We start from the raw sequence: 15712 nt of genomic DNA, 5'->3' as shown, positions 1-15712 counted from the left end.
TCAGGAGGAGTTTCTCTCTTGGCTGCACGTTTAGCGGATATTTCTCTCCCCACAGACGGACACGGACTACGTGAAGAGTGTCGTCGAGGGGCTGCAGAAGCAGTTGCGTGCCGCCTAACCCTAACCCTAACCCTAACCCTTTTACTTGAGTGTGATCAGACCTGTCAAAACTGGAGATATTGTAGCATTTTAAAATTCTCAAATGGGGGCTGCTTCTCAGAGTCCTGGAACCACCATCTTTGGCCCCAGCAATCACACCAAGTGTAAAATCACTCACATCTCACATCTGAGCCATTTTAACGCTTAGCTGTACAAAAGCCTTTTGTCCATGTCTGTTTGTTATACATGTTCAGTTGCGGCCACATAATTCACTGTCTGTGCAAGCAGGCTGTTTGCAATAACAGTATACAAAATGTGGATTTGAAAGAACTTAATCCTTGCGCAACTTCCTGAAATGTTATCTGTGAGATCATTCTCATTCATTTCAAACTTTATTTAATCCCCTGACTTTCGTGCTGCAGTTTTACCAGCGAGTTCAGCTCTGGATTGCTAGAGGTCATCTCCCCTCCGACCAGCTACTACCCCGACTTGAACAACCTGAGGGAAACCTTTGGTGACACAAAGGAGAGAGTCAGGTGAGGCTTCATTTCCCCTTTTCAGCACTTGGGCTGCATATACAAGACATAGTATGACCTCTTTACTGTAGGCTGGTGCATTAATTAAATTCTAGACTCCACTGAAAATTGGTTCTTAGTTATTTCAATGAAATAAGACCTCAGGAAACAAAGAACAACTTTGTTAAAAGGTGTAGTAAAATAATTCATAAATACTGTAAGGTTGCAAAATTATGTGAGTTAGATGAGTCACCGGACCTCGCCTTTACTGGCAAATGATACTAGAATTACTGAGAAATATCGCAAGGCGTTTGCTATTCCTGGCTTTTACTGGGTGCGGCTGTTGAGCTGCTGTTGCAGTGTTTGCAGTCCTTTTCCCGCAAAGTGAGCAATTCTAATATCATTCAAATTTGCCGGCTGGCACCAGGTTGCTTCTAGGGGGTGGAAAACACAGGCAGGAGAGAAGCAGGTGCTTGTTTCATTGGATTTAATGTAAAACAGAGACAGTGATGCCTTCAGAGAATTGTGCATTTGTGTTCCATTACTTTTGTCTTTTTATTTTGTTCATTGCAATTTGCAAGTTGGCCCAGAGAACTTCTCTCGTGAACTCCTCCCCCGATAAAGAAAAATGACAAAGAATTTATTCTCTCCAGTGAAACAAAGAGACTTTGCTCTCAACTCTAACTGCACCTCACTTGGGACTGTGACTTTGGAAACAGGTAGACGTTATAGCCATAAACTGCTGTTAGTGATGAATTTCCCTTGGATAATGCTGGATGCCGTGATGGATCCATTCATCTTCAGAAGCAATTATTCCGCATGAGGTCTTGGGGAACCTGCAGGTGCCAAGAGTACAAGGCAGGGGAACATTCTGGATGTGTGATGTCATTCCATGTCATGGCTAATCACTCACAATTGGCAACGCAGAGTCTCAGTCGCTGCAGTTTCAAAATATAATAAAGGTAACCTGAAAATTTACACGTTAGTAGTTTATTACAAATTATGCCTCAGGTTTTACTCTCTATGCTTTTACTCTGCACTGCACTTTCCCATGTTACATTAATTCAGAGATTCATGTATCAAAACAGGTGGAGAACGAAACAGAATTTGGACTATGCTTTCCTGATGATGTACGCGGTGAACAAAGGTCTTTATTATGTACAGGTATGTAGGGACATACATAGGCTGCATGTTTTCATGAGAACTGTATCATAAGAGTTCCAAGTGGCACCTCCCATATTGAACTACACATTCAACTGCAAATATATGTATATTTGAATAAGATACTTTTGTTCGGTTCTCAGATTACTAAGATAAATTGTTCTGAAGGTGCTAATAGATTTTATTTTGAATTTTATCATGATGTTGATAACTATTAGCTTGGTGAAGTATAAGTCTCTTGATTGATTGCTTCTATCGTATGAACAGTGTGTCTGAAAGTCCTTTTCCGTCTCATGCCTTGTAGCTGGAAGATGACATCGTTGCCAAGCCAAACTACTTTGACACCATGAAGACGTTTGCGCTGCAGCTGTCTTCTGAGGAATGGATGATTCTGGAGTTTTCTCAGCTAGGTTTTATTGGTGAGGGACCTCGTATAGATTAGCATGTACATATTGTGCATTATATTCTGAGAAATTCTGATTTGGGCTATTTTTATTAATCCGTTTCCATTCCTCCAGACTACACAACCATACTACAGTTTCTTGTCCATACCGAACAGGAACAGCCATAGAAGATGTTTTGTGACCCAGTAATTTTGTTAACCTCATTGGCTCCATAGCTTTGATTTTACACTACTTATGGCCAAATGAAGCTTCTTGAACCATTTGCTGTATTTTCTGACCCCCACTAGATGGTGCTCTCTGTTCATAAAAGGGCTCAAAGCATTCCCCAAAGCAAACCAAGAGCACTTTCTAGTGGGGTCAAATATTAATTTGCCCTTCACTATCTTACATCTGTAGTGGGTGTGGTGATATTTTCTCATGGGACTGTAGCTGGGTGCTGGCAAGGTGAGATGTCTCGAGTACTAAAAGCAGAGAGAATATTTTTGCTGCACCCCGAACAACCTCAGTTCAGAGGCATGCTATGCAAAAAAGCACACAGGAAAATTGTAATTTTCAATCAAATTCGCTTCCTCATCCATGCCTCTTTCTGTACAGGGAAGATGTTCCAGTCCCCTGATCTCAACCTGATTGTGGAGTTCATCTTAATGTTCTACAAAGAGAAACCTATCGACTGGCTTCTAGACCACATCCTGTGGGTGAAAGTTTGCAGCCCAGAGAAGGATGATGTATGTGGATGGAGGGGGAGACTCAGACATCTGGGTTATGTCTTATATTATGGTGACTTACTGTACATTTCAGACATCCCAGCTCTCCTGGAAGTTCCAGGAGTCTCCTGCATGTTGGAGGCAGTTGCCTGATGTCTGCTCTCCATCTTCAAAGATTCTAGATAAGGTCTTGGGTCTTTGCTCTTTCTCACACATGCTCTGTCTCTAAAAAACAAATGTCTGGCATATTATATATCATTTGTGGACATCAGGGAGCCCCTATCAACATGCAGGAGACTCCCAGAACTTGGAGAGCTGGGATGTCCGACATTATGCCAAAATATAATCTTGGTAGTAGATGGACCACGTGACAATTGATATAAATACTCAATGTTTTGTTGAAACCTCTTTGTTCTGGACTGAAAGAAGTGAGAGAAAATTTGCAGTCCACCAATGTGGAGCAACGATTGATGTAAATATATCCCTTTTCCCAAAATTCAACTTGTTAGCATTAAATCATCCATTTATTCATCCATCTTTCAGCTGCTCATGCAGTACAGGGTCCCAGTGTATCTGAAGAGTCTGTCTTAGAAAAGAAAAGTAAGGAAAAGAAAGCAGTACAGGGAAGACTGAGCCTTATTCAGTAATGCTAATAAAACTCAGAACGCTGGTGTGAGGGGACAGCTGGCATGTGGCTTCTGATGACTGTTTATCTGCTAAACCTTTTTAGGGCATCAGAGGTGGCTGGGTGTGGCACTTGTGTGTTTTTTTCTTCTTCTTCTTATAACCCACTGAAAAGGAGTACCTGGACTGAGGTCTCTCCTTTTCAGTGGGTTAATACCTGGACTGAGGTCTCTCCTTTTCAGTGGGTTAATACCTGGACTGAGGTCTCTCCTTTTCAGTGGGTTAATACCTGGACTGAGGTCTCTCCTTTTCAGTGGGTTAATACCTGGACTGAGGTCTCTCCTTTTCAGTGGGTTAATACCTGGACTGAGGTCTCTCCATTTCAGTGGGTTAATACCTGGACTGAGGTCTCTCCTTTCCAGTGGGTTAATACCTGGACTGAGGTCTCTCCTTTTCAGTGGGTTAATACCTGGACTGAGGTCTCTCCTTTTCAGTGGGTTAATACCTGGAAGGAGGTCTCTCCTTTTCAGGGGGTTAATACCTGGACTGAGGTCTCTCCTTTTCAGTGGGTTAATACCTGGACTGAGGTCTCTCCGTTTCAGTGGGTTAATACCTGGACTGACGTCTCTCCTTTTCAGTGGGTTAATACCTGGACTGAGGTCTCTCCTTTTCAGGGGGTTAATACCTGGACTGAGGTCTCTCCTTTTCAGTGGGTTAATACCTGGACTGAGGTCTCTCCGTTTCAGTGGGTTAATACCTGGACTGAGGTCTCTCCTTTTCAGTGGGTTAATACCTGGACTGAGGTCCCTCCTTTTCAGGGGGTTAATACCTGGACTGAGGTCTCTCCTTTTCAGTGGGTTAATACCTGGACTGAGGTCTCTCCTTTTCAGTGGGTTAATACCTGGACTGAGGTCTCTCCGTTTCAGTGGGTTAATACCTGGACTGAGGTCTCTCCGTTTCAGTGGGTTAATACCTGGACTGAGGTCCCTCCTTTTCAGGGGGTTAATACCTGGACTGAGGTCTCTCCTTTTCAGTGGTTTAATACCTGGACTGAGGTATCTCCTTTATCTGTTGTATTTCTCAGATTTTTCTTGGAAGAAAGTCACCTCGAAGAAAGCTCAGTACGGTCTGTAAAACAGATCTCCATAGGCTCTGGGAGAAGTCTCACTTTTTCACCACCCCAGATATCTTTAGGCACAGTGAAGAAAAGATCTGACCTGATTGTGTATCTCAGCTGAAAATTTCTCATGGATCTCAGGGACTAAAAGCATGGTTTAAGGATAAAAATACTTTAAAAAGTTAACTTTAAACATTTTTCTTCAGTGACTTCCCGGAAAAGCAAATAACTTTGAAATAGCATTAAGAATATTCTCTGAAAAGTGAGTTATACAGGGCACAATAGATACTGGCATCGTCATTCATAACAAAATTGAGCTAATATTATAATATGATAATGAAAACTTGTCAGTATATTTGAGCTGTTTTATTTGTATAGTTTGTTGGTCCTAGAGCAGAGTAGGATGGTAACGATTAACCAGTAATAATTGGTAATAGTTTACTTGACAGGTAACAAACACTTAGTAATAACTCAGTTACTTGTGAAGTATAAATTATGAAGAAATCATGAACAAATATAGTTGCTACTTGAGATAAAAGATCTCATTAATTGTGAACATGAGATCAGCACTTCACTTGTGGTATACATGACGTGTTCCTTCCGTAGTTCCTTCAGTAGTTCACAAATATTTACAGAATTAACAGATATGGAATCAAATATAGTAACTGCTTGAGATTAAACGTGTCACGATTAATTAAAGATGATTAATTTACATGAGACCAGTATGTAACTAAAACTTAGTTTGTGGTTAATTAATGCATAAGTAACAGTTTAATGCTGTATTATATGTGCCATTGAAGTAAAGTGCTACCTAATAACCTATGAAAGTTTGTGTGCCGAAACAGTACCACCAAAAAGCCTAATCATGAGTAGAGATGGAGGATCTTAAGTGGTTGCCCAGCAAAAGCCTTATGAATGGAACTCCTGTGTTCCTTTTCTCTCCCTTCCTGCCTCCATCCTCAGCGTTGCCATGAGTGATGCTGGAAAAACATGTGGCAGGAGTTGAGAAGCCCAAAGGCCTGTAGTCTGCCCTGCTCCAGACAAACTCTTTATTAGCAGAGCATCTCGTGACGTGGCTTCAGCAAGCCTGGCCTTTAGATAAGTGCACTGGCTATGCCCAGGTACTGTACAAGAAATTAACATGTTTCCAGTAATCACTATTCCATTTAGGGTTGTCTTGATTTGGGGTGTATCCCAGGACGTGTAGGAAGCAAGAACATAAGACAGTTACACATCGTTTTGCATCTGCCACTGATTTTCTTGTACAGAAATGTTGGAAGAGCATGTTGCTCTTGAAGGAAGAGCCTTGTAATTAGACAGCGATAGCTTTATGTGTAGATGAGCAACGGTGTAGTTTTCCTTGCAAACGAACATACCACTGAGTAGTGCGAAACACAAACTCTGGAGTATTTTAATGAACCGAAATAACACGTTTTAAACGTGCATTGTTTGTGCTTTTGCTTGCATGCCTTAGCAGCAGCCAGAAGGCAGTCTGATAACAGTGATTTTATCTGAAAATTATTCTTGCAGTTGACTAAAGCCTAATCTTGTTTTTTTAAAGGTGCAGCAGGTGCATGTTGGAGAGTGAGTCAGTGCATCACAGGACAGACAGAAAGACAGACAGACAGACAGACACACATACACACTCAAGTACACACTCTGAGACACCAGGGCACCATGCAGGGACAAGGGGCCTGTAGCCTGTTACTGTGAGTCGACAGCACGACCCGTAGAGACACCGTGTTCTCACACCATTACTATCATGGTGTAAACAAGTGTCAGTCTCTGGGAAAATGAGCCTGGCTTGTGCTTGGTGGTGTCAGCCAGAATCAATGTAGGAAGAAAATCCCAGCAGGCTCCAGAGTGTCAGCATTAAACAAGCCAAGATATAAAACCCGGTGCCATGAAAACTGTCGCAGTCCTCAAGATCTTTAATAATAATTCAGTAAAAACTGAATCAGCTCCATCAGTTCCAGGAGGGACATCATAAGGAAAGAAAGTCTCCCGTAGAGCGACCTGGAAACTGTCTTCATATTATAGAAAAGACTTATGATGGAGATACCTGAAAGAACAGCCCTGACTTTGCATGTTTAGACCAATACTCATGTTTACCTGATGCCTCGGTTAAAGGTCTTTCACTTATGCTCCCCTGTTCTGCTTCTCTATTCCTTTCCATCTCTGCAGAAGCACTGTGAGAGACAGAAGTCCAGCCTTCGGATACGCTTCAGACCGTCCCTTTTCCAGCACGTCGGGCTGCACTCCTCCCTAACGGGAAAAATCCAGAAATTGACAGTATGATTCACTTTCCACCTCTCACCACTGACTAACTCCATTCATGCTCTCGTCAGCCTTGGAGAAGCCATGTGCATTTAAAGCAGCTATATTGATTTTCAGCTAAGCATGTAGACACATTTTTGTATACTTGTGTCCTAGAATGTTGCTACTGGGCGGATCCAGTTTCTTTGATGTCGTTACACTGGAGTCAATAATTCCTGTGTAGACAAGATGTATTTCAACCTACTATCAGAGCTGTAGGTGTCTACTTCAGTTTCCAGCAAACCATAGTTGCAGCGTCCACTCTTTATCTGTTTACTACAGCTAAACTTAATTACCCCTCTTGTTCTTCCCAGGATAAAGACTTCCTGAAACCGCCACTCCACAAGATGCACGTGAATCCGCCTGCAGAGCTTTTCACATCCATGAAGATCTACCAAGGTCATACTTTGGAGAAAAGCTATCTGGGTGAAGACTACTTCTGGGCCACCGCTCCTCTGGCGGGTGACTACATTGTCTTTAAGTTTGACCAGCCTGTTAGTATTGAACGGTGAGTGAGAGCATCAAGGAGGACATAGGAGTAGACATAGTTCTGCTGGAGTAAGCTTCAGATGTCTAACTTGGGTCACTGCAACTGATTTGGGGCGTCAGAACAAATCTATGCATGGTAGGGATGGAGAATTCAGCGTCAACATGGGTGACACCATGAAAGGTTTATGTCTTGCTTCATCCTCTCTGCTGCTCATGGAAGTTTTACTTACACAAAAATGTTCTGAGGGTAGTATGAAAAATGACCAATGAGAAACTGATGAGAATGACAATGACTGATGAGAAAACCAATAAGATTGTAGAGGAGGCGGTACCAAGACATCTGACTGGTTGGTCCTGACTCCTGCAGTTGCTTGGACCCACTTTCTCTATAATCTGATTGGTTATCTCTCTGACCCAATCATTTTTTTTGTGTAGGTAAAACTACCATGAGCCTCCCTGTTAATCAATAAAGTTACTTCCTTCTGTACCTGGAAGTTGGATGCCTCGTATGTCAGCTCTGGACAATATGGCATTTAAAGACATGAAATCAAAGATTGCTGATCCATGTTCTGGGTGGGACTCAGCTATAGTGACACTGAAGAAAACAATTCTCCCCAAAGCTCAAAAAATGCCCGTAGTATGTGAGTGCCCATCTTGACATGGACTAGCATCTCCTGCCTGTTTCCCCAGCTTTCCTGGGAGCTGGATCGAGGTCCACTGTGAGCCTACAGTTAACAAGCTGTTACTGAAAAGGATGGATTTTGAATAAAAGTATCACCTCAGCAGATGAATGTAATGGAATGTGACAGTCATACTGGTAATACTGACAGGCAAAAACAAGCTGGCACAGACAGAGCTTAAAATCTGCATTGCAGGGGCTGTAGAGGCAGGCAGTGTTAGAGTTCAGTCATTTCCAGAAAAGCAGCAGATGGCAACAGTGTGGTGAGAAAATGCTGGAAACGGGACCGATGCTTTTGAACTGACACCTCTGAGCAGTGAAGGACGAAGGCAGAATGTTTGCTTGGAGAGGCACACACTGCAACTCTTTACTCGCTGTGGGAGTGGGGGGCCTTGGAGCAGACCTGCAAAAAAACCCCACACGCTTGGAAAAATAGCAGTAAGGGAGGGGGAGAGCCCAGACTCGGCCCTCAGTGGGAGACACACACAGAGGTGTATCTGTGTGGAATTAGAGGTTGCTGTGAACCGGGACGCAGAATCCAGGATGAACACTTCCTGCTTGTGGCATCGTGCTGCTGGCATTCCTCAAACAGCTTCAGTATAGCTTCAGTCCAGTACAGCTTCAGACCAGTACAGCTTCAGTAGTATCATTTATAGGGTAAATTAAATGCAAATTCATTATATTTACATAACTGTGTGGAGCTTAATTAATAGTTTTGATTGTATATGATGTGGGAGAGCTTCTGCTTTCTGTGACTGTGGGTATATGTGTGTTTCAGTAAGAGTGTACTTGTGTGAGCCAGTAATTGCCCACATGACTGATCTTGATCGACAGGTACCTGTTTCGCAGCGGAAATGAGGAGCATCCTGGAGACCAGATAGAAAATACCAGCATTGAGGTCTTACCATTCTCGGTGAGGGAAAAAATAAGCTTTTTTTAAAAAACAAATGTTTTAAAATTTAAAACAGTATTTAAAAATTTTGCTAATTCGGAACGGCTACCTCATTTCTCTCTGGTCAATGCATAACACCAACGCCAGCTCAAAAGACCAGCACGATGCCCCCGAGATGGAGCAGATTTTGGCCATGAGGGTTATTTGTTTGTCTCCGTAAATCATTCACTAATCGGTGGTGTAGAGCAGTCATCTGACGGAATATGATCTAATCTGGGTTCCCGGTGCCTGGCCACCACAGACGGCTTTGTGGGGCACGTCAGGGACGGAACATAGACACAGGAGATCTAAGAAAAACAAAAAAAGAAACATTCTAAACACATCCAGCGTTGCATGTTTAAAATTATCCTCAAGGGTCTAAATGTCAGATAGTTTCAGTTTCAGTTTTTTTTCAAACAGTGAAGTACGAAGAGGCTGAAAATATGTTGCTCATTACACTCTTGACATGGTTCTTATAAGATGGGTACATAATGCCTATGTAAACACCACACACACTGCTTTGGATGTCTACGAATGTTATCGTGAAACTCAATTTGTGACTTTGGGCCCCGAGGTGTCAGTGTATCAGCACCGACTCTTCAGCCTGTCCTTAGTGTCACTGGGCAGTCCGTGTTTTTCTGACTTGGTCATTAGTTACACTCTTCTTGATTGTCAGACGGGAAGTGAGTGCTGTTTTCTTCCCAAAAATAGCCCCCGACACGGGACACCCTGAGGTTATTGCTCCTCACTGGGTTCTCTAGACGCCCTCGTCCGCACCTGGACCATGTATTTCCGCCATTCTTCAAATCATAAATCATACTCTAATGTTGTTTTGTTTACGATACCTAATGACGTTTTTTTTTTTTTTTTTACTATTAATCAATAAATATTTACATTGGTTTATTTGCTGATTATTGCAGAAGCACATTAAAGCTTTTAAAAACACATGCACAGTTTAACACAGAAACCCAGAGTGTTGTATAATTTGATATGCATGGCTAATGTTTGAGGCTTATTTTGAACCACAGGTTCAAATCCTGTTACTTAGCCAACTTTGTTGTAAGGTTCATATGGTCTATGATATATGGTCTGTCACACTGTGTACATAGTGACATATCCATAATAAGAAAGTAATTTTTGCTTGTTGTATTGATCCAATGTAGGACAAGGAACTGCAGATAGAAGACAAATATAAACGAACAGAAGACAAATTTTACATTATTGGTGAGTGAGCTGAAGGCCTTTCCAGCTGTGTCTGAATTTGCTACACCAAAGTGATTCTGAATCGTGAGCTTCTGGGGAACTTTCAGCACAAAAATCTGACCCATATTTTATCAGAGTTATAACAAAAAAGCTCAAAAGATAACACCCCCTTCTACTAGTGTTTTGCATGTAAAGTTTGCATAAAAAAGTTAAATATTACCTGCAGTCTAAGTACATTAAACAAATTAAGACCATTTTAGGCAAGCGTTTGCAATAAATCTGCTCTCAAATTAAATACAAAAATAATGTAGGTACTTTAATTCTGTTAGAAACCAACAGAATTTTATTTTTTAAATTGGGCTGTGGTGCTGAAGTTCAGTAAACAGCTTTCATACATTGTGAATCACGTACCATGTGCTTGTGTGTCGCCCCCCAGGTCAGTTTACAAAGGGCTTGGCAGAAGCTGTGGTAGACCCTATCTTTAACCCTGTGGCGGCATTGCGTCTCACCATGACCAAGAACTCCTCTTTTTGGGTTATTCTGAATGAGGTCAGCCCCACTCCCCTTTCGACCTGTGGAAGGACTCTGTGACGGTCACATTCACCCTTTCTCACCAGTATGCTCTTTGAGCTGGGAACATACATTCAATTATTTTCCAGTCACGTTTATCCAAAGCAGCATACAATTGAGAGAGCAGATTCAGCCAGTCCTTAAAGTAATTCCTCCGGGGTCCAACTTTGAAATCACTCTGCCAACTATGGGATTTGAACTGGCATCCATCTGATTATGGGCACATGGTTCTAAACCATATTGGTTCTTAGAGGTGAGATTGAATGTAATAACATGTATACATTTGCTCACGTCCTTTTGCAGATTCACATCAAGAAGCTACCTCGCCATTAAAGGGGGTGGCATTACGATAATCAGCGGTGATGGTGATTGGGCAGAAAGCTCCACCAATCCTGGTGACGTCACTCTACCTCAAGGATTCGTCATGACAACTGGCAGCAGAACGACAAGCACGTAAATGGACAGAGAAGCATTTCCACAGTGGCGGAAATGTTGCTGCAGCTCAGAGACAAATGCTGGTGATGGCCAAATGAAGTTTCATGAACTATTTGCTGTATTTTCTGACCCCACTAGATGGTGCTCTCTGTTCGTAGTAAGGCTTTAAGCATGCCCCACAGCAAACCAAGATCGCCATCTAGTGGGCTTAAAAAGTGCAGCAAATGGTTCATGAAGTTTCATTTGCCCGTCACTAGCAAATGCATGAACCCGCTGTGTTTGGTGGACTAAAGTGCTGTATGTTCCATGTCACACCCTCATCTATATGTGCAGGGAAAGTACCTGGACAGCTTTCAGACTAGCAGACTGGGTCCTATTGTATAAACACATGACTGTCTGCATACTGATTACTGCCTTTTTCAGAAAAGTGGAGGTACTGAAAAACAAACACAAGGACTGTTTTTTTTTTTCCTTTTTGATAATTTTGTGTTTAGTTTGCAAAAGTAACTGATCAGTTCCATGCAATTTGCACCTGAAGTGGCAGTAGGGTTTTTCACCAAAGTGTTACAGTAATGGCTCAAACCTTTTTTTTATTTTTTTTTGGGGGGGGGGGGGGGGGGGGGGGCTAGCATTTGATATTTTGTACATGTTCAGAAAGCTAATAGTATGCAAAGATAATGTGAACTGGGAGGTGTTTTATACTTCTGTGTTAATGTGATGTACCTGCCTTTTTATGGTATCAATATTTTCATTTACGTAATTTAAGAAACAGCAGAATTTAGGCATAGCCTGCAGTTCAGTGTGTTCAACGGAAGGGATATATTATCAGGACAAATGAACATAATGTATTTTAATTGTATAGTATAAATAGTCATATCAAATTTTTTAATGTGTAAAGTTTGTAAAGTGTTTTGCTTAAACTTAACTTTCTTAAAGGTAGTGTCTGATTTTTCTGTATACTATTGATGAGAGCATGTTAAACCACAGTTCGCGTAGAGACCATTTCAGACACTACCTAGTAAGTGTAATGAGGTCTTTAATCACTTAATGACAGTCGTGCCATTCACACATGTGCTGTTGTATACTTTTCTGCTCTGAATGAGAAAATGATTCATATCACCAGTTTTATTGTCTCCACGCTGCCTGTAATTTTTTCTAAATCTAATTGTAAGCATTTTTAATTCCTGTTACATTCCATGACAAGTCATGACCAAAACTGCAAGTCTGATCATATTTTTCAGAATGTTTTTTTTTTGCTAGTAACTCCAGCAGTGCATTCTGCCTTGCATGTACTGTCATAAGTGTGAAGCAGTTTTAATGGTGGAACGTTGACTGTAAACTGCATTGACATTTATAAGGCCTATCTGCAGGTTAAACGAGTTTACATGTAAATTAGAGTATGGGCAGCTTATCAACATTTTTAATGTTTGTACTGATCAAGAAAAGCACAAATGTCTATAGCCGTGTTCTTCGGATATTAACATTGGTTTGATTAGTGGACACCCTGTGCCGACACACCCGACTGTATTTCACGGAGATTCTCTCAGCCCACCGCTGATAAGTTAAGTCCTTCACCTTCCCTCCCACGTCCACATTTTGGGATACAGCTTTCAAATAAACTGAAAAATCTTTACACGAGTAGTGCGGTCTGTGAGCTTTAACGTTTTTGAAATTTAAATTGAACTGGCCTTATTCAAGCAACACCAACTACTTCACCAAAAATTTTATCATGTACTTTCTTCTGCATATCTTTCTGATTTTTACTCAGATGTTATACTTATTGCGATCTAGTCAATTCAATGATATCCTTTTAGGGACATCTAGAGGTTCATGTGATGTACTGCAGCCAGTCCTACTCCAACGGGACTGGTGTTCTGTCGAGTTGAGCTACCGTACTGCCGTACCGTACTTTAATCTTTGTTACAGAAATACAGAATGAAAACCGGGGCTAACAAAGGATAGGTGTAAATCATAATCAAATTAACCAATCACCAAATGAGCAGGGCAACGAGCAACAGGTGGAACAATTAACAAGCACAGAACTAGGGATTTCTACAAACACTGAAACTAGATAACACTAACCACACACTAGGAATTACTGCACCGAGCTGATTAACATGGAACCAAAATATAAACATGACCAGAAGCGAACATAACACAATCAGTGCAAATATATAACTGGGAGACAAAACAGAAAACAACAAAACACTGGGGAAACAGACATCCAGCGAATAAAAATAAAGAGATGAGGCTGACCTCTGGCCAGTCTCAAACCCATGAGTGGAAGGTTAACAGTCTGAACTACACACTGAGCAATTCAGTAAAAATGCCGTTGTTTCCCTCAAGTTGCCCCATACACACAAATGATTTGTCAAGTGACATATTTCGCATATAGCACCACCAGATGGTGCCAGAAAACTACTACAAAATAAAGCTGGAGCAAGCCTGCACATACTATAAACGCTGAAATAACAAGCTAGACAAAGCGTATAATAATCCACGGCGATATAAGATGTTGAAGTACAAATACAAAGTCATGATACGCTTGACATTCCCGAGAATACTTCATGATTCGTAATAGGGTAGAGCATCGCTCTGAGTCCCATAAACTAGATTTTGTGGGTTGCTGAAACTCACACCACTGAAGCTCAATCACCTGAACAGATGAAATCTGCTGTAACTTGGAGTCGAGCACTCTGTCACTGTGACTCTTTAAAGGTAACTGGCTGGTTGAAACAAAATCTTGGTTTGGATTTGTAGTCTCTGGATCTGAAATCTCCACTTCTGTTTGAGTTAAAAAGAATCTATACACATATAAAAGAACTATAGGTCTATATTTTTATAAATCATTCACTTTAATTTACCAACATTTTGTAGTAAGACTTCTGTAAAACGTTTAGAAATCTACACATAAATATAAAAATAAGGCAATGCCAGCTTGTGTTCTAGCGGGTAAATAAATACCATACAATTGGAAAGGTCTGAGCATTACTGCTTTAGTGGCTTACAGTCTCCCGTTGTGGATTCTGGTGGCAAAAAAGTAAACATACAGAGAGTAACATGCTCAGCACTAAATCAATGTAGAATGGAGCATTTCGCGACGGATGTAAAACCGTTAGAAATTCAGATTTATTTTATAACCAGGTGAATGCACTGTTATATGATTTCTCTGCTGTATATTGCAATGAAAATATTGTAACATAGGAATAGTCGGGGAAGAAAACCACTATTCTCTATTGTGTGCATGGCCGTAGCCAGGGTTTTAAAAATAGTGAGGTCAGGTACAAGGGGGTGGGTCTCGTAATCACGTTATTGATACCGACCCCTTCATAGGCTGTCTGTTTATTAAAGTAATCAGTTATGTGAAACGTTAGTTACGCTATTTTTATGCAGGTGAATATTTGGCTTCAGATATTATTTTTAGCTCCTAAAAATTACGTTGGTCCGGACCTCGATGACCTCATAGCTGCCTGCGACCCTGATTGTATGTTGTTTTGAAAAGAGTCCGAAAAAACAGTGAAAAACAAAATGGTGAAACGAGAGGGCAGGTTGATTCCACCTCCAGTGCAGTAGGTGGCAGCAGGCACGTTTCCTACAGCTAAGGACATTTACTAATTCAGTCGAAGAAGTCTTTCATTACGTTCGCATGATTGCTGGATACAGCTTCAGAAGTTTCATGACAAGGATCATATTTATTAAGATATTCTCATTTTTCTAATCTGACAAAATGCCCAAATATTACGAAGATAAAGAAGATGATAACAAAGCGTGTGCGGGTGTCAGAGAAGACTTAAAAACGTGTCTCCTTCAGCACGACTGTGTTATCAAGGTACGGCTGTAGTTGAATTGCTTTCCTGACTGCTGCAATGTTACTACATTAATTCTACTAATCACTAAAGCTGGTTACTCGTGATGAGTGGAATGTTGTTTCCCAAGCCTTTCATTAATTTCACGTCCTGGCTAAGATAACTTTTTTTCCGTAGGAGGGGAAGAAGCCAAGCCAATGTTTGAAAGAAGGTCACTGCAAAAGTCTGCAGGTGTCGTTCTTCGAATGCAAGAGGTCCATGGTAGGTACACGGATCGCGTTTTCATGCTGGGGGATATTTCCACCAGAAAAACCAAGACATTAACTTACAGCAATTGCAAGCCCTAAAAAGAAAGAGGGGAAAAAACTGAAAATGACGTTTTTTTTCTCTCCTTATTTCCAGCTGGATAACAGATCACGATTCAGGGGCAGAAAGGGTTACTAATGGGAAGAGAATAACTGGATGTGTAATTGTACATAACAATGTATATAAAACAATTTGAAAGCAACATGATCTTTTTATTCATTAGTAAATAGCTTAATAAAATTATAATAGTAACACTTGTCTAATATTTATTCATGATTGATTGAACGTGATTGTGTCTGAGTGTGAATCTGTGTCCTGTGTTTGCTTTTTTTTTTTTTTTTTTTTACATTTTT

The 15712-nt window shown here is 41.1% G+C and overlaps 3 protein-coding genes across 30 annotated transcripts in view; all 3 read left to right on the top strand.

Moving 5' to 3' along the window:
- LOC125709785 (alpha-1,3-mannosyl-glycoprotein 4-beta-N-acetylglucosaminyltransferase A-like) overlaps positions 1–12880 on the top strand; it is a 28861-nt gene extending 15981 nt beyond the window's left edge. For 4 of the 5 annotated variants that reach the window (XM_048978614.1, XM_048978612.1, XM_048978613.1 and 1 more), the window contains 11 exons: positions 56–102; positions 522–635; positions 1703–1778; positions 2080–2194; positions 2774–2904; positions 6809–6916; positions 7255–7448; positions 8943–9021; positions 10203–10263; positions 10679–10791; positions 11116–12880. In XM_048978614.1, the coding sequence (XP_048834571.1) occupies positions 56–102; positions 522–635; positions 1703–1778; positions 2080–2194; positions 2774–2904; positions 6809–6916; positions 7255–7448; positions 8943–9021; positions 10203–10263; positions 10679–10791; positions 11116–11145 (1068 nt within the window). In that variant the 3' untranslated portion in view covers positions 11146–12880. The remainder of the gene's footprint in view (positions 1–55; positions 103–521; positions 636–1702; positions 1779–2079; positions 2195–2773; positions 2905–6808; positions 6917–7254; positions 7449–8942; positions 9022–10202; positions 10264–10678; positions 10792–11115) is intronic. The other variant, XM_048978615.1, reaches the window with a different exon arrangement.
- Positions 2911–6802, top strand: LOC125709786 (uncharacterized). 24 transcript variants are annotated; one of them, XM_048978641.1, is made up of 2 exons: positions 2911–3770; positions 4023–6802. In XM_048978641.1, exons 1-2 carry the CDS (start codon positions 3573–3575, stop codon positions 4743–4745), a joined length of 921 nt encoding a protein of 306 aa, XP_048834598.1. In that variant the 5' UTR covers positions 2911–3572; the 3' UTR covers positions 4746–6802. The 24 variants fall into 24 exon arrangements, with proteins under 24 accessions (XP_048834598.1, XP_048834595.1, XP_048834592.1 ...); XM_048978638.1 differs by having other exon boundaries at positions 2911–3806; XM_048978635.1 differs by having other exon boundaries at positions 2911–3842.
- Positions 12881–14605: 1725 nt separating the features above from the next.
- Positions 14606–15611, top strand: LOC125710121 (cytochrome c oxidase assembly factor 5). Its single transcript, XM_048979438.1, has 3 exons — positions 14606–15076; positions 15231–15314; positions 15456–15611. Exons 1-3 carry the CDS (start codon positions 14975–14977, stop codon positions 15495–15497), a joined length of 228 nt encoding a protein of 75 aa, XP_048835395.1. The 5' UTR covers positions 14606–14974; the 3' UTR covers positions 15498–15611.
- Positions 15612–15712: the final 101 nt, after the last annotated feature.

The sequence above is a fragment of the Brienomyrus brachyistius genome, chromosome 16 (genome assembly GCF_023856365.1).
Source record: "Brienomyrus brachyistius isolate T26 chromosome 16, BBRACH_0.4, whole genome shotgun sequence".
In the NCBI taxonomy this organism is placed as follows: domain Eukaryota; kingdom Metazoa; phylum Chordata; class Actinopteri; order Osteoglossiformes; family Mormyridae; genus Brienomyrus; species Brienomyrus brachyistius.
Note: the sequence above shows the minus strand (reverse complement) of the source record. Positions and strands in the feature narration are given on the sequence as shown.